The 26285-nt window shown below is 35.7% G+C and overlaps 3 protein-coding genes across 3 annotated transcripts; 1 reads left to right on the top strand and 2 right to left on the bottom strand.

Annotated features, from left to right (window-relative positions):
- The first annotated feature begins 6147 nt into the window (after window positions 1-6147).
- Window positions 6148-8780, top strand: LOC132165661 (auxin-induced protein AUX28). Its single transcript, XM_059576314.2, has 5 exons — window positions 6148-6516; window positions 7542-7780; window positions 7935-8070; window positions 8328-8389; window positions 8521-8780. The coding sequence occupies exons 1-5, from the start codon at window positions 6260-6262 to the stop codon at window positions 8556-8558; spliced, it is 732 nt and encodes a 243-aa protein (XP_059432297.2). The 5' UTR covers window positions 6148-6259; the 3' UTR covers window positions 8559-8780.
- A 2020-nt stretch (window positions 8781-10800) lies between these two features.
- On the bottom strand, window positions 10801-15551 carry LOC132166802 (P-loop containing nucleoside triphosphate hydrolases superfamily protein). The gene is made up of 12 exons (XM_059577687.2): window positions 15427-15551; window positions 14997-15133; window positions 14850-14893; window positions 14647-14724; window positions 14001-14193; window positions 13459-13489; window positions 13319-13377; window positions 13049-13122; window positions 12289-12375; window positions 11422-11483; window positions 11296-11324; window positions 10801-11195 (listed from the first exon to the last, which is right to left on the bottom strand). The coding sequence occupies exons 1-12, from the start codon at window positions 15467-15469 to the stop codon at window positions 11109-11111; spliced, it is 924 nt and encodes a 307-aa protein (XP_059433670.2). The 5' UTR covers window positions 15470-15551; the 3' UTR covers window positions 10801-11108.
- Window positions 15552-17738: 2187 nt separating this feature from the next.
- FBL17 (RNI-like superfamily protein) lies at window positions 17739-23199 on the bottom strand. The gene is made up of 11 exons (XM_059576888.2): window positions 22532-23199; window positions 22007-22108; window positions 21780-21924; window positions 21499-21683; window positions 21053-21157; window positions 20432-20529; window positions 20099-20319; window positions 19947-20013; window positions 19755-19840; window positions 18371-18466; window positions 17739-18046 (listed from the first exon to the last, which is right to left on the bottom strand). The coding sequence occupies exons 1-11, from the start codon at window positions 23134-23136 to the stop codon at window positions 17981-17983; spliced, it is 1776 nt and encodes a 591-aa protein (XP_059432871.2). The 5' UTR covers window positions 23137-23199; the 3' UTR covers window positions 17739-17980.
- Window positions 23200-26285: the final 3086 nt, after the last annotated feature.

The following is a 26285-nucleotide window of genomic DNA, read 5'->3' as shown; positions in this document are numbered from 1 at the left end:
CGTGGGCGGGGCAAAAGTTTTTAGACTTTTGGACTACTTGGGATATGCAGAAGCCCAAAACCAGAAGAGCACCACCCCACCCCCTCCCCTCCCCCACCTTCCTTTCCTTCTTGTTTCCTATGCTTGGTTCCTTGCGTGATACATTAGTTCTGGTCGGGCCACCCATGCTCATGCCATGCTGCCCATGCATGTCCCTTCTTATACAATGCCATCATACATGCCATCATTCGTGTTCGTGCATTGGGTTCAAATTGTAAAAGGTCTTATTCCGTTTCTACTGGTGCAGCACAAATTCTGAAAAGCCCAAGTGGGCCAAGTCGTCTAAAACCAATCCAACAACTCACTATGTTGATTTCATTAGGCACTAAAAAATAAGTAATGAACTATTTTGGCGGCATATCCACACTGGCTGGGCCACTGTCATTAAAAATGTGTTGCTTTCATTTAATCATAGCATAATTGCTACAGTATTTAGTAGTTACAAGGTTTTTTTTTTTTTTTTTGAAAAATCCAATTCGATTTGACGTGTCGTGAAGCCCACGTGCAGTTGAGTAGTCGTTGAGATTGACCACGTAGGTGTCCTCTATGGGCTAGAATTAATCTTATTCTTTAGGATAAAATGGTATATATGCTCATGAGGCCAAACTCAACCCTTGGATGAGTTTGGATGAGTTGTATAGCTCACCATTTATGCGGACTGTTTGGGCCCCTTGTTTCGCGGGGGAACAATCTCTGGCCCATATTGACACCTAAATTGGAATATCCGGCGGCAACACGACACTCAAAATTGCGCTCCGTACCACAAATGGCCGACTCAGAGCTTGCTCGTCGATCCGGAGAGTATGTTGAGGATGATAAGCTTCAATAAATTCTCACCTTTACGTAAATGCCAATTTTAAAATTCAAAAAATGAAATTCACCATTCGTGTGATCATAGGATCGGATCTAGCTCTTTTATCATAAATTTAGTATCAACCATGAAATAATTTCTCTTTATTTCACCTAATTCAAATCACTAGTTGGTTAGAATTGTTACTTTAATATTATGAGATAGTTGTGAGAAAATATATATATATATATATATAACATTAATTACTTGCGCTAAAAACCATATTTTTATTGGAGAGCTATATATATCTCACAATTATGACATCAATAGTCCTAACAACTTTAATTTTTTTTGTTTAACTTGCATTGCGGCAGCCGCTATTCATGCGGTACATGTTCACGTGAAATATTGTACGCTAGAACCCAATCAGCTAGCAAGTTGCCTGTCAATTAATGTCATGAGCTGGAGGAAATGAGGAATGAATGAATGGAAGTTCTAAACATATTGCATGAACTATGAAGGAAGTTTAACATAACATCTGCTATAAACAGCATCTGAATAGATCGGACCCAAATGAATTTTTTTTCCAATATGTACACGGAAATTTGTTAAGAGATGGCAGTAACTTTTTTTAACTCTTCTTTTATTATTTTTTTACTGACTTTCTTGCAATTTTGATGCATGAGAAATCGCGCGCTAACTTTCTGATAGAGTTTTGGATAACAGCTTGCTGCAGCCAGAAGCAGTGCGCGCTTTTTGGTTATATCGAGCACAACGACAGCGTCTGCATGCAGTGAGATTCACAAAAGGGATCCGCTCTTGAATCACTAAAGTTAGAGTTGGGCAGAAAACAATCAATCATCAAACTTTCGGCAGAAAGAGTTTAGAGCACCTAGAATCTACAATTTGTTTAACATTTTCTCTAGCTTTGAGTTCTCTCCTGAGCCTAACACTTGAGACCATTTGACCTACAGTTTCTTCATTTGTTTATATCACCACCGTCCAATAATACAATATATACCAATATCTCTGATCGATAATCATTGAAATATTATTTATTTCTAACAGCAAAAAAGATGGAAAACAAAAAATAAATGATCATTGGATAATAATGATCTCTGACAATTTTGATAAATAATATATATAGTGTTTTTATTATTATTATTTTTTTCTCTCTGGGGAGGGGGGGGGGGGGGGGGGGGGGGGGTGTTGAGATGGGCATGATGCCAAAGACCAAAGTTGTGAGATTTTTACAATTGTAATCTTAGTACTCAAAAGAAGTTGTAGATCTTCATTGGAGAAGATCTCTAAGCCGGCCGCTGACTGGGTATATATGGTAGTAATTAAAGAAGACATGCATAATATATATGTGGGAGGGTTTGAGGGGACCTCTTTTAGATGGATTAAATCCATGTAGTTGCACACGTCGACATGGGTTGAGCAGAAAATAAAAAAATAAAATAAAAAAAGGGAAGGTGAGTGGAATGCCTGCAGCGGCGCACATGGAAAAGGGTTTGACACCTAGGTGACACACCCCCAACAAGTTCACATGGCCACTTATTGGGCCCCCACACACACCCTAGCCAATGAATCTCAGCACATGCCTTTCTTACACTTGGGTCCCCCACCTTCACTCTTTTAATTTACCCATTTATCATTTTTAGAACGGGTTACGTAATTTAAGAAGTTGGAGTGTTAGCTAGCTTCATGCATGTTAATTTGCTTGACTTGTCAACTCTTTGAGGGTTAATCTTGACATGATTTTATAAATTAAATGGGTCTGATTTCTCAATTTTAACACAATTTATTTAAATAAATGGATGACACGATACAATCCGTTTGATAAACAGGTTGTGTTGAGTTTGCCCGACACGACCTTACCCACTCACATAACCCATTTAATAAATACGTCGTGTTATTTGACTCGTTATTTGAAAACCAACTCAAATAAACGAATAATTGGCCCGTTTAACCCATCCACCCATTAAGGTTTATATATATATATATATATATATATATATATATATATATATATATACTCGTCAAACAGGTCATCCATGGATTAAGCGAGTTGATCCCAAATTGATTCATTTATTAAACGGGCTCATTCCGAGTTAGCAATCAAACTTTAGCTAATACATTAATTTCGTATTGAGTTCGTGTCGAATTTATAAATTGTGTAAAGAATTATCATCCTTAATTCTTAATTTTTAAGTAACCGACATAAAGAGTGAAATTTATAATAAACATGTCACATCATCCACTATAGCACTACTTGTCTATAAACTGTACGTTCTCCATTAAATTTTGTTGACGTCGGCGTATGTGAGACGTATCCATTAGGAAATCCGTGGACGAAATGTTAAAAGTTTTCCAACCTTCCAATTTGGTTGCCCCAAAAGGGGGGATAAATTTTGGAAATTGTACGTGAAGGTGGCAAGCAACCATGAGTGCTTGCAAGTTTTAGAGCAACATCGACACACAAGAGAGTGCATGCGTATCGAGTTGAAGTGTGTGGGTGTCATCTTCATGATCTCTCTGCTTTTGTTCCCACAAATTGTATTGGGCAATGGCCTGGGACTGGGAGCTACCAATATTCTGTAGCACACATCATATATGGGAACACCCCAACATTTACTTTTTTGCATGTTTCTCTACCACTACCTGCTACTGTATACGGAAGTCTTTCTTGTAATAATTATATCATATGCATCATGCAAAGAGCTATACCTATATAAAAGAATTTTTTTTTAAAAAAAAAAAATCAAGTGAAAATGAACGGTGGAGATCATGTGATGATCGGGATCGAGAAAATTCTGGTTCATTTTTCGCTGAAGACAATCTCTACCATTTATTTTTTAGGATCTTAATTGAGTGATTTTTTTATTAATGGAGATTAGCCAAACTCTATGATATAATATGCTGTACATGTAGACAGTGAAGCATGTATTAGTGGGAGATTGAAAAAGAAAAATAAAAAAGGCAAATTCTTCTTGGTGGGGACCCGACAAGATGCATTTTGAGTATGATGATTAGGAATTGCAATCTCTCTGTAAGCATGTCCAGAGACAAATTAAGTATATATAAAAAAAAAAAGTCAGAAAAGATCTGGACTTGATATTTCAGTGCAATGTTGTCTTCTAGAATTAATTATGGATTAAAGACTTCAAATTTTCAATTGGTAGTATTAGTAATTAGGGCACAGGTGAAAGTTATCAAACTCATATATATATATATATATGGGGTTAATTAGGTGTCGATCGGTTGCATTAATTAATCCAATAAATTACTGTACATGCACGCAATATATATATTTGATTATGGAGATGTAGACATACTCTCTCCCTCCAAATAACTCACAAATTAATTTGACATTAATTCACTGATTCCATGATGCTTTGTTAAGAAACTATAACTTCTTCAATGACATATATAGAAAGATATCCTAATTAATGTCGGTTACCATATATATAATTTGTAATGAATATGAAATAATAATGAAAAGTACTTGTCTCCTTGAATCGCTAAATATCCATTATTCCAATCAAATTCATTGCTCCCCTAACATTAGATCACCGATTTTCTTGACCTTCGAGCACTGAGCTAGAGTCAACTAAATAACTTACTGATAAACAAGCAAAAGCACCTTGAGTTTAATTTAGTACAAACTCTTATATTTTGTGAAGATTTGCACTATCAATTACATGATTAATTGAGTAGAAATTTTGTTCCCGATCGAGCACAAAAATAATTAAACTCTTTTCTTTCTCCTTTTGGCTATATGGGAAATTATTTGCCAAGTTGTTCCAACTCAGCAACATAGCCTCCAAGTATCTAGCTCATTTGTTGATGAAATATTCATGGCATATATATGGCCCAAACATCATTAAAAAAGTATACCTACTGCAAATAGCTGATTATACATATATATGGACCACGCAATATGGTATTCTCTATACAAGATGAATTTGAGATCGTACGTTAGCTAGTGTTGGTGCATGCTTTATGATTGAATTAAGAGTCCACATCCAAAATCTACCACCATTAAAGAAAAATTATATATACTGATTATTAGCTAGGGATCGATGATCGTATGATTTTGTAACTTGGAAAAGAGTTGATTAATTAGAACAAAAATTCTAATATGCATCATACCATTTATATTTATATATGGTTGGTCTGAATAATATTGTGAAAGATCATCCAGGAAAAGTGTTATTAAAACAGCTCTAAACGTACAATTTTTTTTTTTTTTTTCAATTATGTCCAAAAAATCACATGGTGCTAGCAGCCTAGCAGGAGGGAAAAGGAAGGGGAGAGAGAGGGAGAGATCGCATCATTTCCTCAAGATCTTCTCGAGTCATGAGAGTTGTTACTGATCCAATGTGGGTCATAGAATTGTAGGCAATTAATTATCTCTTAGAAAACTCATATGATCATGAGCTTTCCTAAAGTAGCCCACAGACTCGGTGATTGATGAAAAACCACATGTGGGATCTCTCGAGTCTGCAAAAGTGTCGGCGAAAAACTAATTTAATTAATTTTACTTTGTTTGATGCCATGCACGATCAAAGTGAATATAGTTTTGCAATACACATATTATCAATATTTCTTATATATATATATATACAGAAAACTACATGCAGCATGGATGCTAGAGCTCCAAGAACCCAAATTAAGTACTTAATTATATCTTTACCAACACCCCAAGCTTATTCATGTAAACGTTGATTAACATTATATATATAACTATTATTTTTCTTCAATATACATACATACACATGAATATATATAGTTTCATTGTGATATTGGGACTAAATACATTTACATATATGTACATTAATACCCCAGGCTTATTGAAATTCCATGCCAATTTTCACACTAAAAAAATCTTCAAAAATTTAATTTTTTTAACCTATTAAATGGCGCTTTCAGTTTTCACTGTAGTAACTCCAAAATCTCTGACCTCATTTTATGTGGAATATTCATCCATTACGTACAACCCCAAAAGGCAAAAAAATAATTCTGCTGCCCATACTAAAAGGAGTAGAAAATAGCAGGAGGTAGGTCAAAGGCATATATATGCAGTAAAAATGGCCGGATCAGCCGCAGCCAACAGGTTATTGACGTCTTGACCACCACACACACAATAATTAATTATAGGAAGCCAACATCAGGCTGTCGTCATCTATCCCAGCAAGGATGGAAAAATCCAGCTCAAACACAGTTCCACGTGTCAAAATCAGAGAAGCCGAAAAAACCGAAAAGACGGTGTAGCCCGTCCATGCCTCTATTAATACCCACAAAGCCCAAACACACCCTCTTCCCCTCGCTAGCGTCCCCCCACTATTATTATCACAAAGAAACAAAGCACTGAATGCTTAGAGAGAGAGAGAGAGAGAAAGAAAGATAAAAAGAGAGTGAAAAGTCATGGAAGTTGGGACAAAGAAGGAGAAGATGGGGTTCGAGGAGACCGAGCTCAGGCTAGGCTTGCCAGGAAATGGAGCAACTACTACTACTACTACTACTCATGAAGCTGCTGAGGTGGCAAGGAAGAGAGGCTTCTCTGAGACTCAGACTAGTGCTGTGGATTTGAAGCTCAATCTTTCTTCCAAGCTGGAACAGAAGCCCAACACCAACCACCTTCTCACCGCTGCTGCTTCTGATCCAGCCAAGCCTCCGGCTAAGTAATTAAGCTATCTGCCATATATTTATTTATTTATATAATACACTTTCTCTGAGATCCTATACATACACACACACACACACACACACACATATATATATATTCTTAGCTTCTTTTTTTGTTACTTCCCCTTGCTATTCTTGGAAGCATGTTAGTGCATAGCTATGTGTATGTATATATGCCCAGGGCTAGGCAAATTAACCATCTTTTACAATTTAACTTGAGAGGGGGAGAGAGAAACCAGAAAAAAAAAAAAAGAAAAAAAAAAAAAAAAAGAAGGGCTTATTCGTTCAAAACGAAAATGAAAAAATAAAAAAGAGAATACTTAGATCGTGTGGAAGGGATGATAGGGAAAAAAAAAAAAAACATTTTTATGAGGTAAAAAAATTATCGTGGCCTCCTGGGAATTGAAGAAACCCTTTCTTAGGGTACCTCTGAGTTCTGCCTATGAAGTTTGTTTTGAACTTGAGAGGAAGTAGGATTTTTCTTACTCATTTTGGAGGTTATTTTGTTTGTTTCTCTCCACAGTACTATATACATCAAATTTTAGGGAAATAAATTTCAGTCAAAAAATAAAAAAAGCGTATTTATTGCATGGAGAAAAGCATATTAATTAATGCAAGAAGAAAAGAAGAAAAATTAATCATATTTACTTGCGAAATGTATAATATGAAGACGAATTACAAAGTTTCCACCATTCATTAGAAGAACAAATAATTAATTCTTTCAGGTGAGAAAAATAATGAACTCTTAACAAATTTACATGGATCTCAAGTATATATATATATAGATCTTGTATATAGCTCGCTCTTTTGAAGCTTGTCTAATGGTATATATAGAATTATAGATCTCTCCCATATTCCACAAGTTTAATTCGAGCATATATAATACTTTAATTTGTTCGTTCATAATACTTGCTTCTTTTTTTCTCTTTCTCTTTCTCTCTCTCTCTCTATATATATAAAAGCTGTAAAAAGAAAGAGTATAGTAATATATATATATAATTTGACGAAATGAGAAATTTAGGGCACAAGTTGTGGGTTGGCCCCCCGTCCGATCATTCCGAAAGAATATGTTAGCTGTCCAAAAGGGCGGCCGCCCTGATGATGAGGAGAGTGAGAAGGGTAGTAGTACTGGGAATGCAGCGTTTGTGAAGGTTAGCATGGATGGTGCACCATATCTTCGTAAAGTTGACCTAAAGATGTACAAGAGTTACCATGAGCTCTCCGATGCCTTGGGCAAAATGTTCAGTTCCTTCACTATTGGTAATTAGCCTAGCCTTAATTGCTACATCTACATGTACATTAACGAACATTATCATCGTATTCTTATTTTAATTAATCATCATGAATTATATATATATATATATATATATATATATATTTCTGATCATGATGTACGATTCTTCATTAATTGAAGGTAATTGTGGATCCCAAGGAATGAAGGATTTCATGAACGAGAGGAAGCTGATGGATCTTTTGAACAGCTCTGACTACGTTCCTTCTTATGAGGACAAGGATGGTGACTGGATGCTCGTTGGTGATGTCCCATGGGAGTAAGTTCTTCATATATATCTAATATTTTCCTCTTTCAAAATTTATAGAAAAATATATAAATATATATTTATATATATATATATATATAGCAGATATAATTATATAACCAACGGATTCAATACTTTAACACTCTCTCTCACATTCATCGTGTATAAGCTTATTACATAAAGTATTTAATTGAAATAAGTGATAAATTATAAAGTTATGTTCATACTGGAAACCTTTAATTAAGTCTAACATCTTTTACTTCAACCAGGATGTTTGTTGATTCATGCAAGCGTCTGCGCATAATGAAAGGAACAGAGGCGATTGGACTCGGTTAGTATCTTCAAACTGAAAATATTACTCGAGTAATTAAAACTACCTTCAAATATTACTCATATAGTGGTAAAAAAAACATTATATATGTATAGAAGGCAACTTAATTAAAAGTTTTACTTGTATTTCAGCGCCAAGAGCCGTGGAGAAATGCAAGAACAGAAGCTAAACTAGTAACGTCCACAACCTGCTCCTTCGATCTCGTCGCAGTCACTGCAAACAACCCCCAAAAAAAAAAACGCGTGCAGATGGATTGAGCAGGATGTATGTGCGTTTCATTATATGTGGTTTTTTTAATTATATGAATTAATTAGTGTGAGATTTTGAGTACTTATTGTGGACAGAAACAACAATAGTAACTCTTATATATATGTTCCTAAGACTTGACTTTGTCTTGCTTGTTTAATTAGTATTAATTAATGTCTTGCTTAATAATATATGTACCTGTTTGCTGTGTTAATTAATTGCATGTTTAATTTATTTATTCCCTAAATTACTTATTGTGAATTTCTTTTTCTTTTTCTTTTTTAAATAAATAAAAATTGTGTGTGAAAGTAGTGAGACCACGTAGGTGTTAATTTCAAATGTTTGATGGGCATGGTGAAATAGGCCGGGAACAAGATCATGTGCATGCTGATGGAGCATTTATGCGCATGGCCATTGGTTTTGGTTAGCTGAAATTATGGATCCATGAAAGAGATTGGGTGCACCCTACAATTAATGACTAGTACTGAAAGGGCGACTAGCGTAAGCAGCAAAGGCAAGTGTACCATCACATCATCAATTTGTACGTTGACCTCTGACCATGGTCCCCTGTGCCCATGCCATTCATGCATGCCTAGCTGGTACCTTGCGATCATCAAGGCCACCTCGTCGCGCCCACTTGCATTTCATTTTCTTTAATTTCACATATTTATTTATATCATCACCATCATCAACGTGCATGCATGATCCATGATCAACTTCCCTTAATTAATTTTTGTATCTCTCTCAAATTATTACTGGATCTGAGATATGCATTTCCGCAAATGGAAAGTGGCCGTTGTACATACAAAGACACACAATTCTGGGGGAGATCCAACACTGCTGTCCCCTTGCTCAGACGATTAATGTGATCGTATCCATAGATGATCCGGATCTTCCATTACCAACATTAACTAATTAACATATATATATATATATATATATATATATATATATATATATATAAAGTCCCAGCAATTACATGGTTTAGTAACTTGTTATCAACTTCTGGCTCTCATGGAGGTGGACCCCACATTAGAGTAGTAATTAACATTATTAAATCATTAGCCAAACCATCTTTCTCCGTAATTTATAAAATTGAATTTACTATTTTTTATCAACTTAAATTTTTGGAAGGCAACCCTAAACCCTAAATATAACTAGTGATTTCTCAAATACTAATTAACGGTGCCGAAATATCTTAACAAAGTAGATCACTGGAAGAATGACAAAAATTAGGTGTAATTTATTTGGGCAATATCGATCGTACAATGTACAGAGCTTAACTATCAAAAAGACCTCAAATCCAAAAAGCTCTTTTCAGCGCGCATATTGTAGCAACATAGCTACCATTTTCAAGCTAAAAATCCATTATTTTCCCCTCCAAATCACCATTTTAAGTTATTTGTGCCATTTTACAAAATATTTTCGCACTCTGATGTTTATGCAATAATTAGACTTTTGCTATTTTTGGTAATAGTCCTTTTTTCCTATCTATTTAAGCCCAGCTTGTGGGCGTAATTCAGTACTTCAAATTTAAATCAAATTTTAGTATTTTTAGAGTTATTCTATGTTTTCTCAAGATATTTTTCTCTTGAGGAATGTTAGGCTTTCAAACAAATTTTACAGAAAAACTTTTACAAACTGATGTGGCATAACATGATTGGATATAAAATAAGTTTAAATTTTGAAAAACCTAATCATGTTGTGCCACATCAGTTTGTAAAAATTTTTTTGTAAAATTTATTTGTAAACCTAGCAGTACTCCTCTTTTTCTGTAAAGAGGAGTGCCACATCAGCACTCCTCTTTTCTCTCTGAATTACCTTGCAAGCTTCAACCCACAATTTTTGTGTATTATTCTCGCAATCCTTGCTCTATGCAGGGTCCCAACTCCCAACTAAGAATTATGGGATAAATTTAATTTGGGCAAAAAATAATTTGTCATCTTTGGTTTTGAAGGCAAAAACTAACCTTCAAGGCTCAAGCTGAATAGCATCATGAGATTTGGGCATGGGGGCAGGACTCAGGCCTAGACCCAATAAAAAGTTCAGTCCAACAACCAGGCTTCAGCCTGGTGGCAACCAATCGAGGCCAGCCCACCATGCTATACGGACGGGATGGCCCAAGCAAAGGGCAAGAACACAGGGAGAATCACATGTGAAACCGATTGGCAGAATGTGAAAATTCCCATCAGCTTTAGTATACCACTTTCCAAGAGTGCAACATTTAAGCCATCTTTCCAACAAAGATGAAACATGCCCACCTTATTCCATCAATGAATTCAATCACATACAATAACGAAAACAAAAGATATGATTAACTTTCTATGATCACCATTCTCCCCTGCTTTTCAATAACTTGATGCAAAACAAGTGCAACTGATCTCTGCTAATAGAGCCAGGGTTTTTTTTTTTTTTTTTTTTCAATATGGGAGAGGGGAAAAGGGTACAATTATAGAGCCAGTTGAGTTCACCTTCAGAAGTCAACCGACTTGATTACTAAATCTGCATTCTTCTTCGACTTGTTTATAAGCTCTGCATTAGGCCGGTCATTGTAGTTTATCTGCAGGATGAATTTAGAGTTATATGCAATTAACTGCAGAGGCACTTACAAGAATCTACTTAAAATTATAAGTTAGAATTTCAAAGAAAATGAGGCTTACCCGCCATTTCGCAACATTTGGGGGCTTTCCTATAATAGACAAACAAAAAAAAATCATAAGGCATCATTTCTTTCTTTTGTCCCTTTTGGAGGAAAGTAGCCGGTTAAAAGATTGAGGACCACATACCTGTTGAAATATGTCTGTTTAAGACTCGTTGCATTGATGTGTCAATATCAACCTCAATGAACCTTGGAGATAAAAACATCATTTTTTTTAAACAATAATATGTGCAATGTAACTAAATTGCATTAGCTATGTTAAAAGCAGTATATGAAAGAAGAACGACCAAGCAGTAGGACCATTGTGAGGCTTAAGATTCAAGCACTGTCATCCCTAATTTTTTTCCATTACTTTGTTAATATAACTCTAAATAAAAATAAATAAAATAAATAAATAAATAAACCAAAGATTCTCATCAGGATGGCAATATAAACTCACCATAAGATTACAAATGAAAATGAGGCAACAGCATTGCAATCAATAAGAATTTCAAACGACCTCTTTTATTTAATTTCACTCACAGCTGAGACCAAGAAACTCCCTTAACTTCTATTATTTGTTGGTTACACAGAAACTTCCTAAAAGTCTATCATGCTTCTCTCGTTCTCTCTGTGAAGGAGAAACTCTCTACAATACTCCCTTAAAGATTCTCAGGGCATTCTCCCTTAACCACTCATTTGAAGTAAAACCATTTGTTTTTTCTTTATTTTCTGTGAATTTTGTTCAACTGAGTCACAAGTGTGACTAAACAAATTCATAAAACTGAACAACCCAGTTTACACAAAGTCCAAAGATTACTTGCTAAAACTAAAACCACTAATTCAAAGCACATAGGTAGTTCTGGTACACAATTAGCTAAGTCGACCCACTTACCAAGAAGATTGATGTTCCACCATTTCACACCATGTAAAGTGAGTAGACTGAAACTAATATACTTAAACATGCAAATGCTGGCCAGAAACTAACAATATCCTTGAAGAATCCAATACTTACCATTTCTCATCAAATACAGATGATATCTCTTTCCAAACACCATCTTCCAGCAATATATAATTTCCTTCTACTATAATCACTTTGTGCCTGAAAAGAGAAAAAACTGGGCTAATGGAATAGAGAAGCCAAAGTATAAGCTAGAGGGTACCAGACTCGACTAGAAGATTAAAATCATGGATATATTATAACCATTAGATTTATAAAAGTAATTTCTCCAAGACTAAATCAAACAATAAAGGATAGTGATCAAACAAAGAGAGAGCCTGAGCTTGATTTGGCATATTGATAGGGGATGCCAAAAATGCAATAGTATAGTTCTAACAAAACTCACCCAACAGGCATAATATTTTTAATGTTCGAATTTCTGATCAGCTTGTTTACATCAAATCTAGCCTTGACAAAGATAGTATTTGCTAGTAACAATTCTTAATGTTCCAATTGCTGGTCAGCTCATTTACATCAAATTTAGCCTTGACAAATTTGATTGTATTTGCTAGTAACGAGCTTTATATTTCCAAGGCAAATGGTGATCACCAAGTTCACAATGAAACAAACTCTTGGCACATATTTCCTATCTTGTACTGATGATGAAAAAGTTAATGTTTAAAGCCTCAATAAAACCTAACCCCATTACTATTCATACAAGTGCCAGGTTTTCCTGTTTCCCATCAGTCAGTTTCGTTCAAAAGAATCTCCTAATTTCTAATCAAATCAGCCACTATTTACAAGATTCTTTAGGTGAAAGAAACAAATTACTCACTGAAAGCTCACAAAGATATCATCCTCCACTGGATCTCCAACACCATGGTCAAATGACGGCACGTAAACTGATCCCTGAAGAAGCAGTCACTTCAGATTGCAATTTGAGTGATGCACTTATGCAGTTCTCTCTCTCACACACATGCATTCATGCACATAACAAAAGAAATTCCTTATATGAAGAGTGAAAAAGCTGGAGCACTAATGAACAAACTTACAGATTTGCAGTAAACAAATTAATAAAAAGTTTTCAACACCAATAGCCAATCACCTGATTTCTTAAAATCCGGAGGCGTGAAAGTAGTAGCGCTGGATCAAATGTCCATGGAGCTGATTCATCAATTAGAAAGATCAAGCTTTTGATGCTTACAAGGTTTTTAAATCAGTGATTACGAAATACAGAAACCTCACCTCCCCTTCTTGCATGGGCTTCCTCTGGATTCTACAATGAAAGAACATTACTCGAATAAGAAGTGATCAATATTTTTTCATTAACACAGAAGTCTGATTCGTGAATCTGTGCATATGACACGAAAGGGGTGGAAAAAAAATAAATAAATAAAAAATTGGCATCTTATTTCTCAAATAAAACACCTCACGGAATAGCTAGATACATTGTGTGAAATCAGTTAAGGGAAAAGCTAGATACATTGTGCAAAATCAAGTAAATCAAATACTTATTATGATCCATATCTACATAACCAACTCATGACTTGTCATCCAAAAGCTTAATTTTTATAGTTTTACAGTCAGATGCTTCTTAATGACATTAAAACTAGCACAAACATGTTAGAATGTTTCTCTAATTTCTAGGCTTTGCTGATTTTGTTCACATTATATTTTTTATTCTGTTTGAAGCTATGACAGGGCTGCCACCACAAGTAAAGCAATGAAATGCTACGTAATCCATTAAGGAAAAAGCATAAAGATAGAGTGTAGAAAGAAAGGCTAACCTCCATCTTGTCCAGCTGCGAACGATAGAGATGAAATCCATCCATGGGAAGAACCGTAGCTATATCTGGAGGCTTAACTTGGGAATCAAGTGACGAAGCTTTCTGGAGCCATAATTTGTTTACACGTCGTGCTACTTCAGATGCTAGAGTGCTCTTTCCAGAACCAGGAGGACCAGCCAAACCCACAATGTATCTGTATGGTATTTTTGAGAGATGAACTATTTTAGAGTAATGGGCCGCAAGATCCAAATCAAAATAAAAGAAAAGATGTTCTTTATATGAATGCCAAACCAACAAGACAATAGATAAAAAATAAATAAATACAATTGGCTTTTAGAAGTTATTAACAATCTCTGAAGGTGCCTGGTCCCTGAACTACATCGAATACCACACATTGAAAGGTGGAGACCCCAATTAAGAAAATATCATCAAATAGTGCAGTGTACGGATTCATATGCACACAGACGTTTTCATTCGAGCAACCAAAAGCCACATGTAGGATATCATAAACTTTATAACAATTCAGAACCTCAAAAAATGTGCTCACTCATTGTATGTGATTTGTCTTTGCCACATCTAGCAACATTCAATTACAAAACACCAAATTTCACAATTTTCTTTTCTGATTCGGGAACCTAGAACTCACTTCAACTTGGGATTTGATGCTACTGCCGCAGTAGGAAGAAGCCGCTCGGCTAAAGTATCATATATTTCATCAATACACCTTGAAGAAATAGAAGCAACAATTACTACAGATAAACAGCAAAATCAGAAGAGTAACTGGTGTGCATTAAAAAAGATGACTTTACATCAAACAATTCAGCGTATTAACACTTGCAGATACCATACCTGCTCTCAACCACAGGAATTTCTCTTACTTGACTGCACAAAACCTGCAAAACAGAAAACCAAGGTATCAAAATAGAATTACCATATCAAGAATAGGCAGAGCCAAATTTACTGGTTCCAACTTTGAGCTTTAGCAATCGAAAAAACCTTCACGTTGTTGGGCTTCCTATTGGGAATTCCAGTTTGAGCAAATAAAGTTGGGGCAACTGCTCTGGTTCGTGAAATGGACACTAAACACCAATTCCGTAAAGGAAGTTTCACCCTTTTTTGAAGCAGCAATGACTCTGCAAATAAATAAATAAAACCACCGCACTCAAAATAAACATTACAGAAAATTTGGTGAGCGTGAATCAAAAGAAATCAGATAATTAAGAAAAAAGAGGACCCAGATGAAAGGACTTTCTTCATATTTATCGTTATGGGTCCGTTTGGAAACATTGATAATCGTTGATAAAATTGGATCCAATTCGGTTCAACTTATTTCACATGTTAAAAGAATCATCTCACTTAGTCACTTTCGAATTGGATTGGCTTGAATTTTGATTGAGTTTTTCATCATTCATGCATGCAAGCGCACCTGAATAACCTCTTCTTGTTGTAGGAGACAAGCAGACCTCCATTTCCGAATCGCGGAGATAGCAAGGAAAGAGAAGAGGAGGGAAAAAAAAAATAAGGAAGTTTGCGAAAAAGTACCCTGGTAGCAACACACCCTTTTTTTATTTTTTATTTTGTGTGTGTGTGTGTATATATATATATTTTTCAATTCCTCTACAAAAAACTGTTAAATATTGGGGTTACGTACAGATAAAGATCATCAACAAAGATAAAGATAAACATACAGCAAAGCACGACATCAGAGCAACTCAATCTTATCATTTGTAATACTTGACTTCCCTTTATCAGTCTTTGTATAGGCACGAGATAAACAAGATTATAATTTATAATACAAGCCCTGCCATGCGTATCCAGTATAAAGTATTACATCAAATACAATTGGCTTTATTTCTAAAATTTATATGCTACCAAATGGCAACAAACAACATCTGCCTCAACCTCTCCCACTCAAACTATCCCTTTCTTCTCCTACCTCCACAAACAACCACACGTCTCGCCAACCTTATTCGTCACATCAATCTCACATCAATTCCAAACTTTAATGCAATCAACATTATCTTAGCTATTCAACATCTGAATCTCTTCAAAGATTAGAACTCTACAGCTATGTATGCCGACAGCCGGGGCCGGCAGTGTAGTTGGAATGGCACTGTTTCAGCTACAGTGTCAGCAGCAAAAATTGATTTTTTACGTAATTTTTTTTTTTTAAAGCAAAATATTTAAAAAAAAAAAAAAAAAAAAAAAAAAAAAAGGAAGAGAAAGATGGGGGTGGTTCTAGCCACCCCTTGGCCAAAATGGGGTGGCCGGACCACCCCATTTTTGGCCAAGGGGGTGGCTGGAGCCACCCCCTGGCCGATCTGGGGGTGGTCGAACCACCCCTATGGCCAAGGGGGTGGTCCGGCCACCCCATTTTGGCCAAAGGGAGGCTGGAACCACCCCCGGCCATCTTTCTCCTCCTTTTTTCTTTTTTCTTTTTTTTTTTTTTAATATTTTGCTTTTTTTAAAAAAATTAAGTAAAAAGTCAATTTTTGCTGCTGGCACTGTAGCTGGAACAGTGCCGTTCCAACTACAGTGCCGGCTCCGGCTGTTGGCAAACATAGCTTACTTTCATTATTTTAGGGAAAAACTTGACTGAAGACCTTCGAACTTTTATTTATTTTGAAATACTCTCTAAACTTTAAAATCTCTCAATTTAGTTCCTGAACTTTCAATTGCTCTTAATTTGGACCCTTCTGTCAGATTTTAAATACAAATCAAATGAAACCTTATGGATTAAATATTATTTTTTTTCCAAAATTAATAATTCAAAATATTATTATATAATTTTAATTTTTTAAAGCCATTTTAAGGACATTATGTACGTGCTTTTTTAATATATGAAATTTCTTTCTTGTAATTTAACCCATACGAAAAGAAAAATAGCTTCCAATTGGGTGCTAATTTAGGATTTATGGTATGCAAATATTAACACGTCTGATTAGATGCTGAATGTTATTGCTTTTTTCTTTTTTTTTTAAGGGATTAATGAAGAAAAAAGTACTGAGAAAATGGTGATACCACTTATCCTTGGGCATAGCAAAGCCCATATGCTCTCAAGCTGGGGGTAAGCCAGTCGACCAACGATGGTACCCAGCCCAACGGACACGTTGCAAGGGACCACCGATAAATGGTAGGACCACTCTGACAACTATGCTAAGTGTAACATTTGTCAGCTACCACCCATGGATCCTCGCTGGCAACCTTGTTTGCTGCACACTCAAGCAAGATAGTCGGTACTGATAAGATGTTAGAAGCCTAGGAGTAAGTACTAAGCAGCTTGAACTGAGGATGGTAGTCGTTCAGACGGCGCCGTTCGTATTGACAGAATGCTAGACGCCCAGGTATGGGCAGCCTATACCAGCCAGCATGTTTCCCAACCGGATGGTGCCATTTGGCATGAGGTTGGAAGATGCCACATGACCCAAGTCACTACATCGATTCTCCTAAAATCCTTCATCGATTTAAGCAAGCATTGGAGTGTTCCTTGCCGGCTCCTCCGGCAAGTCACTCTTACCCATTTCCTGTCTTTGCAAAATGTGCTCGACTGAACTACCGGCATACAGTCGATTGTACTGACAAAAAACAAAACACAAAACACGCGAAATTCTGTTCTAATCCACACAAAAAGGGTGTCAATTTTCTATGATCCAATTTCCACTACATACTTCCACAAATTTCAAGTCATCGGTTCATAAAGTTCAAGCATTCATGTCATGATTCTAAACATTGGCACTGGTAAGTTTAAGATATAACTTTATTTCACAGATGTGGAACTAATAAATTCCTTTCATGGCTTCAAGTTCGAAACAACAACAATTGGGTTTTTCTTTTTCTTTTTTTAAGGGGAAGGCAATTCTACATTGCACCAATCCCTTGCATAATTTTGAACAAAATTACAAACTGTTTGAATACATGGGAAACTAACATAACAACAGACGAGATTGGAGCATGTATAGAAGTCCAGAGAACATGTGTGATCAGCTCAAAAGAACATTACACTGCCGCCTCTCGACCCTCCTTTGCTTCTTATCATCATCATATGACTGTAAAAAGAAAACATGATCATCAATAAGATACCGAATTCCAGCAAAGTAATCTTCACATAATTAAAAGAGGGCATTAGTTTATCATCGAAATAGTCTTCTAATAGTCTTACTAGGACAGTTCCTATCTTGAACTAATAGGTTTTAAGGCAACCAATGTTAGACAACGTAGTATTTCAAGGACATGAGTCACTTTATTCAAGCAGTAAGGTGATCAATATATAGTAAAGACTATCTTTATTCCTTTTCATTCCTAAAACTAATCTCATGCCAGTTTCCAGATCCAAACAGTGGCTGCAGTTGAACATGTTTTTTCAGCTTTACCTGTGCACTGAGAAAATGAGGAACCCGAACTCTTTTGGATCCATCAGCTAAACGTTTACAGGGTAATAAATTTTCCATAGCAGAGTCATCACTGACCTGCAAACATATATAGCAAAAATGCATGTAAGAACACTTTCTATTGTTACTATGCAGAAATCAGTTTTGATCCCCTTGAATTAAGGGTAAGAATTTAAAATATGGTTCAACTCTATTAGGGGTGTTCTAACCGGGCGGTTATAACCGCTCCGCCAACCGCTTATAACCACTAACCTTTTTGGTTGGCGGTTATAAAAAGCCACTGACCGCTTAAGGCGGTTGCGATTAGTGGTAGGGAAAAGCGGTTAATAACCGCTAATCGTTTACCCTTATATATATTAATATAAATATATATTATATATTTTATATTAATAATAATTATAATATAACATTCAAAACGGAGTCATTTTGGCTATGTATGACTGTATGTATGTGAAATATAATATGATATATAATGTTTTGAGCCAAATCTTATTCAAAAACATTGTCTAGTCCAAAAACAGCATGTTCTTTTCATCTTTTTTGGAACACTTTGGCCCAAAATGTTTAAAATAAGCCAAAAAAAATAGGCCAAGTGATGACCCAAAACACTTTAAAAGCCCAAAAACTCATAAAAAAAGCGGTTATCACCGGTTATTAGTTTGAATAACCATTAACAACCGGTTATAAAATAACCGCTAACTGCCTAGACAGTTACGGTTGCGGTTATTAAAAATTGATAACCGTCTAAGGAGGTTGTGGTTAGCGGCTATAGCCAATAACCGCTAACTGTAACCACTTGTGCAGCCCTAAACTCTACAACAGGATTTAGAAGATTAATTAGGACCATAATTTAAGATAAGAATCTGAAGTTTTACTTCCAATCTACCACAAAGTCTAACTTGTGGTTCTTCTATCTCAAATAGAACATAAGACATTAAAGAAGATTGTCGATGCAAAAATGAATTGTTTTCCGTGATTGTGATAGAACTCTGCCCTTGAGAATCAAATGTTTAGAATTTATAACTTAAAATGAATGCAGCACAAAAATTAGCGTATCACCCTAAAATGAACCATCAGTCATTCTGCAGAATTACAGAACTTATTCTCAACATGAAACTTCAATTTTGAATGTTGTACTTCAATTATATGTAAGAGAAATGCTTGCTATCAACCTATTTCTACTATAGTGGCCTACCAAGTTAGCTAGGAACCAAAAATACAATTCCTCGTGTTCGAAGAACAGAGAATTTGGATAATGCTGCGATCATGTTGGCTATGAGAGCTCTGTAGATCTATTTCCCAGATTAAGTTTTCTAAAATATAAAACAGAGCTTGTACACAAGCTGTACTCGGGGTTCTAACTTACCTGACGTTCAATGGTTCCAATCAACAACTCTTGACAACCTGAAGCATGCACGCTTTCTAAAGTGGGGCACTGAAGCAACAATCTCTCTGGGAATGCAAACATAATAATGAATTTCATGTTATTTAATAATTTAGAAATCGAAACAATGACCAAAGAGATCATTATTTAAGAATGATGCTTCAAATAACATACCTGGATGCAAATTCTTACAAGAGTTTAGATTCAGATCATTCAGTGCAGGGCAGTTTAAATATAGAGCCTGCATTCAAATTCACAAACTAAGAACCCAAGATAAGACCATACGGATAAAAGGATACAATTTAATTTTAAAATTAATGTCTCACATCTAAGCCAGAACAACCCCACAAACTGAGTTTTTTCAGCCGGTTATGCTTGATAATCAGCTTCTGGTGTATAAGGTGTAGTTTGGTGTTCGAAATGTGCTTTAATGCTGAATCACTGCTTTCATCAGGGATTGGATTCTGGGAATTGGGATCACAAATGGTCATGCCACAATCCATGAGTTCAAGAAGAGGCAATTGAGCTGTGGCAAACTGAATGCCACCTGAAAATTATAGACAACAGATTTATGAACAGAAGACAATGTGAAAATAAACATCTAGGACATATATAGATCCAACAATGAATTAGATGTAGAGCCTCAAATGGGTAATTACTTGAAGTAATGTTAGGACAAAGAGCAAGGAGGAGTCGTGAAAGTGTTTCAGGAAACACATTGCAGATCATTCCAATGCCACTATCACTGATGCTTGATCTGAAATTAGGAAATACGCATCAAAATCCAAATCTCAAATATGAGAAGTGAAGAAGCAATCATCGTGAAGTACACATTATTTTACCATTTTTCACTTTCACTCAAAAGCCTACAACTGAAGATTTGAAACCAACTTGAAGCAAAACTCAGTAGACAAACTATGATGCAAGTTACATGGACTTGAATGTTCAAAGATTCCTCTAATAAAATGTTATTCCTCTGTATCCCAAGACACAATGGTTACCTTCAAAACCTGATGTAAGGATATAGCGGAACTCATTTTTATTGAAAACTTTTTTTTATGTTGCTTCCACATGCAGTGCTTGCTTTCAGTACAAGCCTTTCTCAAGTATCAGTTCACAATGCTTGTTAATATTGGGCAAGCTTGTTATATACTAACACAATCAAATAACTATGCTATAAATGGTTGAATGGTACATATTTCACTTTTTAATAATATTTCGATTACTTACTAAAAAATAATAATAGTTGAATCCAGCTGGACTTGGAAGGAAAAACATACCCACTAAGGTCAAGCAATTCTAAGTTCGGATAGCTTGAAGCAATGGCAGCAACAGATGCATCAGTGATTTCAGATCCGAGAACAAGTGACAGCATTCGCAACCACCTGAACAATGTCGCAATGAAACAATCTCCATTGAGCTTATTCTTATTGTTCCCAGTGATCAAAAGAAAATGCGATATTGTGGAAAGAAAAATGATAAAATTCATTTTTTTAATCATCTTCATAGTGATTTTAATAATCTTCATAGTGAGTGGATGAATCCATCATTGATTTTGTGTAAAGTCCACGTGAATCTACAAATCTAATAATTAATCTATTGAATTTGTAAAAAATTATGGTTGAGTAACATGCCTCCCGTGGGAAATAGCCAAAAAAAAATACATAAAGCAAAGAAAGGCAAATAGTACATTAAAGATGACATAGACCATGGACACTTGACAAACCTTAGTTGTGCAGCCGTAAGAGCAAGCACAACGGAATGAGAAAGCCGAACCGATGCAATGTGTATGTTTTGCAGCCTTGGGCAGTTCCTTCCCAAACCATCAACAACGGTAGTAAGATCGGTACTATCATTTTCTTGGCAAGAAAATTCTAGGGAAATCTCATTCAGATTTGGGCAGTTGAAAACCTAATAGGTGTGAAGACGTACAACAAAATAAACTCAAAACAATTGTAGAGAAAGATCACATCTAAAGTAATAAAAGAAAAAGAAAAAAGCAATCACCATCTTAGAGAGCGAGTATAGATCCGAAAGCCAAAGTGTAGAAAGACTGGACGAACAAAGAACAAAACCCCCAAGATTGGAACACCCTTCCATCTTAAGGCTTTTGAGACATCGTTTATCCGCGACAAAACGACCCAATTCATCACTGCATTTGCAAAATCATAGACCCAATTAACCAATCAATTTAAACGCAGTTTTATCACCTCAAAGAAGAATGGGAATTATACCCAGTGATCCGATTGATCGCAGTCTCAGATTTCGAGATCTCCATAAATTCCAGATTAGGGCATGAGAATGCAATGCAAGCTAGCATTGTTGCATCCACATCACTGCAACACCAGAGAAAAATTAATAATGATAATTTTTCAAAAAAAAAAAAATCAAGAAAATCAAAATCCATTTTGATCCAGTTTTGTTTTCTTTCAAAACACTTAAGAGCTTTTTGAAAGCGAAAACCGCATTGATCACTTCGAAATTATAATCAGAAGCACCACAAAATGCTTATGAATCAAGCAGAATAACGTCATTCATCGCATTGATCTTTAGAGATCAACACTACGACGTCGTTTCTCACGCCGATCTTTACAGATCAAACTACATTTCATTTTTAAGTCATCGTTTCTTCTCAAAAACAATTGTTCAGTTAGTTTAAGCAACTTTTCGCGTTGTTTAAGCTTAATGTCCATTAGAATAACCCGATCCGTCCAATGAAACCTTAGATCTGATAGCGTCCCGTATCGGAGAACCCTAACCTTTCCATTCTAAGAGAGAGCCTCACGATCCCCGGGCATTTCTGCAATACCGATCCAACAAGCCCGACCTGAGCTCTGGCCGGAACCCTAAGCCTGAGCTCCTCCGCCGCCTTCCACAGCCTCTTCGCCGTCTCCCTCCACCCTTTGCAAACTCTTGCAGCCGCCAACAGCCCCGCCGGCGGCAACCTCCTCAGTATCTCCCACAAACACCCCGCCGGAAAACCGCCGGACTCCGGATCCGCCAACGTATCGCCCACGTCTAAGCCATCCTCGTCCTCCGGGAATCCGCCGTGGACATCGCTGACATCTTCGTCGAAGGACAGCGCCCGGCGGAAGTGACGCGACGGCGGAGGGCGCGTGGCAGAGACGGCCACGGACAAATCGGGAGCGTGCGTGGGCGTGCTGCTGATGGGGCTGTTGGTGTCGGTGGTAATGCCGACGTAGCAGGAGTGTCCCTTCTTGGGGAGGCCACATCGGCCGCAGGTGTAACTCCCGCGCTTCTTGCCGCGCTTGGGTTCCGCAACGATAATCGCGGCGGCACCACCGGGTGTGGTGAGTCTCCGGGGGGACAGATGAGATTGGTTCTGGTGGCGACGGTCTTGCATTGTGTTAGAGCGAGCAAGAGAGAGAGAGGACTCTACTGAGGTGGCCAATACATAAATGGTGAGATAGAGAGAGAGTGTGTGTGAAAGAGATGGAGGGAGCGGTCGGAAAGGCGCGGGAGATTGAGGGTATTTTCGCGCGCTGTGTTTGAAAAAAAAAAAAAAAAAGGAGAAAAAGGAGGGGGAGGGAGGAGCGTGCCATGTTATCCATTATGACCAAAATGTCCTTGGCTCGGTGAAACACGTGGGATTGATTTGTTAACGATTTAAGAAAGGTTTACCATTTAATTTCTTGCTATCAGTTTGGACTTTGATGGATTCTGAAATTTATTGCCTACAAATTTGGACCCCAAATATAATCTCTAACATTAATTCATATTAACTAATATCAATAAATTTTTTGAGAAGATAATGACATCTCACATTGCAACATTTATAATTGATAAATAATTTGTGTCAATATTTTGCTTATATTTTTTATATTTTTTAACAAATTCAATAGATCGGCTATTAAATTTATCGAGTTCACTATTGACTTGTATAGATGGAATCCACATAAGCCTACAAATCTAATAGTTTATTTTTAAAATGATATATGAGAAATATTGACGCTAATAGTTTCTCATAGTAATTTGGAAGCCTGCATGAAAGTGTTGCATCAAAGAATAAGAAAATGGGATAAATGAAAAATTGGTATATGTAATTGGCCTAAATTACAAATCATTCTATATAGTATAATAAATAATTTATAGGTCCATGTAGTTTACATAAATTATAAATTACTCACTGTGGTATAAAAAGTAATTTATAGGTCCTTAGAATATGCCAAAATAACAGTTTACTCTCTAAAATCAATTTTCGTCAAGTAACTTAACAGAATCCGTTACTTTGTCACGTCATACTACTATAATAAATTAACATAATCTCTTCTATCCCCAAACTTTTACTTTGTGCATAACAATCCCTCATTTTCATTTTCCTTGTGGACCTTGCCACAATTTGAGAGTATTTTGTGAAACGGTTGACAAAGATGAGGATGAGGGAGTGTTACGCACGGGTAAAATTTTGGTGATATAAGAAATTAGGTTAATTTATTGTAGCCATATGACGTGGAATTATTGCCGATGTGTAATCTTAGCTCACGTCGTAAATGATGTGAAAAATCTTAATTGTCATTTTTGAAAGTCATAAATTAATAATAACACATGTCGCATTTTTATTGGGTATAACGTGATAAAGTGATATATTTTGTTAAGTTACTTAACGGAAATTAATTTTAGGGATTAAACTGTTATTTTAGCATACCTTGATGACCTATAAATTATTTTTTATACCATATATAGTGATTTTAATTTATGCCAACTACAAGAACCTACAAATTATTTTTTATATATACCACATGGAGTGTGAATCGTGTGATGTGTAATTTAAGCTAATCATAATGACTAATTTTGCATAATCCCTAAGAAAGTAGGTATAAAATAGAGGATCTCAAGCATTAAAAAAAAAAAAAAATTGTGTGATTTTGATTTTGCCATTTAATTTGGATTTTGATGGATTCTGAGAATTATTGCTCGGTGTTGGAAATGTAATTAATGTGCTAATGAAAAATCGGAAATTGCTTGTGAAAGACAATAAATCCATTTTAATTTGCTGGGTGGATTACTTGGACGGTCCCGATCGAGTGTATTGTGTCTCATTCCATCATAGATGATCACCGAAAACATCATGAGCTTTCCATCAGCAAGGTGTAGATGGTCAAAAGACAAGGTAGCGCGAATATCGCAGATCCAGAGCAAAAGAGGGTGGAGTTGACTGTTGTAGTAATTTCACCCAAAGAAGGAGGAAATTTGGGTCCATGATCCAGCGGGTCTCCTCTTATCCCCCAAAAAAACGTGAGCCTTTCATTTAAATGTTTATTTCAAATATTTTTGTAATTATTTAAACAGATAAAATGGACGTATATGATTTATAAATTTTAATATTTAGTGTGGGTTGAGAGAGGTCATTTTAATATTTAGTGTGTGTTGAGATAGATCATTTAAGATCACTTTTTTTCTAAAGCCGAAAAGGCGGGTCGTTAATAATCGCTTACTAACCGTTAACTGCTATAATAGCTAACCACCTTAAAGGCAGGTCATTTATATATACATACACGAAACTACATTGTTTTAGTGTTTTAATATATAAAAATGTATAAACTCTATAAATGACGTCATATGTAATAGGGTATTGCCATAAAAATGATGACGTTTAGTTTTGTTTTTGTTTTTTATTTATTTATTATTATTTTTTAAAAAAATTCATTCAAAAGCGATTAGAGGTTAGAGAATGTGGTTAATCACTAACCGCCTAGGCAATTACGGTTAGCGATTTTAGCTAATAACCACTAACCGTAACCGCCTTTTCACCCCTACATTTTTCACATATATTCACTGTTTAGTATGCCAAACTTGATCCGTTATTTAGTATGCATATGAATATTTACAGCAAAAAAAGAAAGAAAGTCAATTACTTTTGTAGTATTTTAGTTTAATGTGAAATCAAACAAATTATTCGAATTAAAAAAATATCGCAAATGATATCTATGAATATCTAATAAACGCAGTTGATACTTTCATGACATCAATGTTCTGTCAAATAATTTAATGGCATGACACGTACGTCAAGTTTAATTACAATATGACAAGTATCCCATATGCCTTGTGACTAAAGGGGGTGGTCGAGTCATCCTCTATTTTTTCTACTTTTATTTTTGTTTAACTTTTTTTTTTTTTAACAAAAATAATATTAATTGGGCAAATGCAACACGTGGCAGTTATTGATTGCTTTGACGTGTCGCGCCATTAAATTATTGGACTAAACATAATAGACAAAAGTATCAATTGCATTACATTTAATTTTGTGTTAACCAAAAGTTTATATAAAGGATTAACTAAATATTTTAATTTTGATTGCATTACACCTATATTACAAGTCATAATGAATTCTGCAAAATCATTACTTTTGGGAATTGCAATAAATGATAATTAAACAAACCTGAGAGATAAACTCGTGTTTATTTAACTATAAATCACTTATGACTTGTAAATCAAAACTTTCCCTTATGTTTTCCATGAACACGGGTATTTTTACACCATCTCTTGCAATAT

This window comes from Corylus avellana, chromosome 11, assembly GCF_965113065.1.
Source record: "Corylus avellana chromosome 11, dhCorAvel1.hap1.2, whole genome shotgun sequence".
In the NCBI taxonomy this organism is placed as follows: domain Eukaryota; kingdom Viridiplantae; phylum Streptophyta; class Magnoliopsida; order Fagales; family Betulaceae; genus Corylus; species Corylus avellana.
Note: the sequence above shows the minus strand (reverse complement) of the source record. Positions and strands in the feature narration are given on the sequence as shown.

What these genes read in the sequence shown, in the direction of transcription:
- LOC132165661 (XM_059576314.2), top strand. Translation starts at nt 6,260, where the DNA reads ATGGAAGTTGGGACAAAGAAGGAGAAGATGGGGTTCGAGGAGACCGAG. An exon ending in CCAGCCAAGCCTCCGGCTAA is followed by an intron (nt 6,517 to 7,541) that starts GTAATTAAGCTA and finishes TGAGAAATTTAG; the next exon opens with GGCACAAGTTGTGGGTTGGC. An exon ending in AACAGAGGCGATTGGACTCG is followed by an intron (nt 8,390 to 8,520) that starts GTTAGTATCTTC and finishes CTTGTATTTCAG; the next exon opens with CGCCAAGAGCCGTGGAGAAA.
- LOC132166802 (XM_059577687.2), bottom strand. Translation starts at nt 15,469, where the DNA reads ATGGAGGTCTGCTTGTCTCCTACAACAAGAAGAGGTTATTCAG. An exon ending in AACAAGAAGAGGTTATTCAG is followed by an intron (nt 15,134 to 15,426) that starts GTGCGCTTGCAT and finishes ATTTATTTGCAG; the next exon opens with AGTCATTGCTGCTTCAAAAA. An exon ending in TCTGTATTTGATGAGAAATG is followed by an intron (nt 11,484 to 12,288) that starts GTAAGTATTGGA and finishes TTTATCTCCAAG; the next exon opens with GTTCATTGAGGTTGATATTG.
- FBL17 (XM_059576888.2), bottom strand. Translation starts at nt 23,136, where the DNA reads ATGCAAGACCGTCGCCACCAGAACCAATCTCATCTGTCCCCCCGGAGA. An exon ending in TTGGAACCATTGAACGTCAG is followed by an intron (nt 18,467 to 19,754) that starts GTAAGTTAGAAC and finishes ATATGTTTGCAG; the next exon opens with GTCAGTGATGACTCTGCTAT. An exon ending in CTCATTTTCTCAGTGCACAG is followed by an intron (nt 18,047 to 18,370) that starts GTAAAGCTGAAA and finishes TTCTTTTTACAG; the next exon opens with TCATATGATGATGATAAGAA.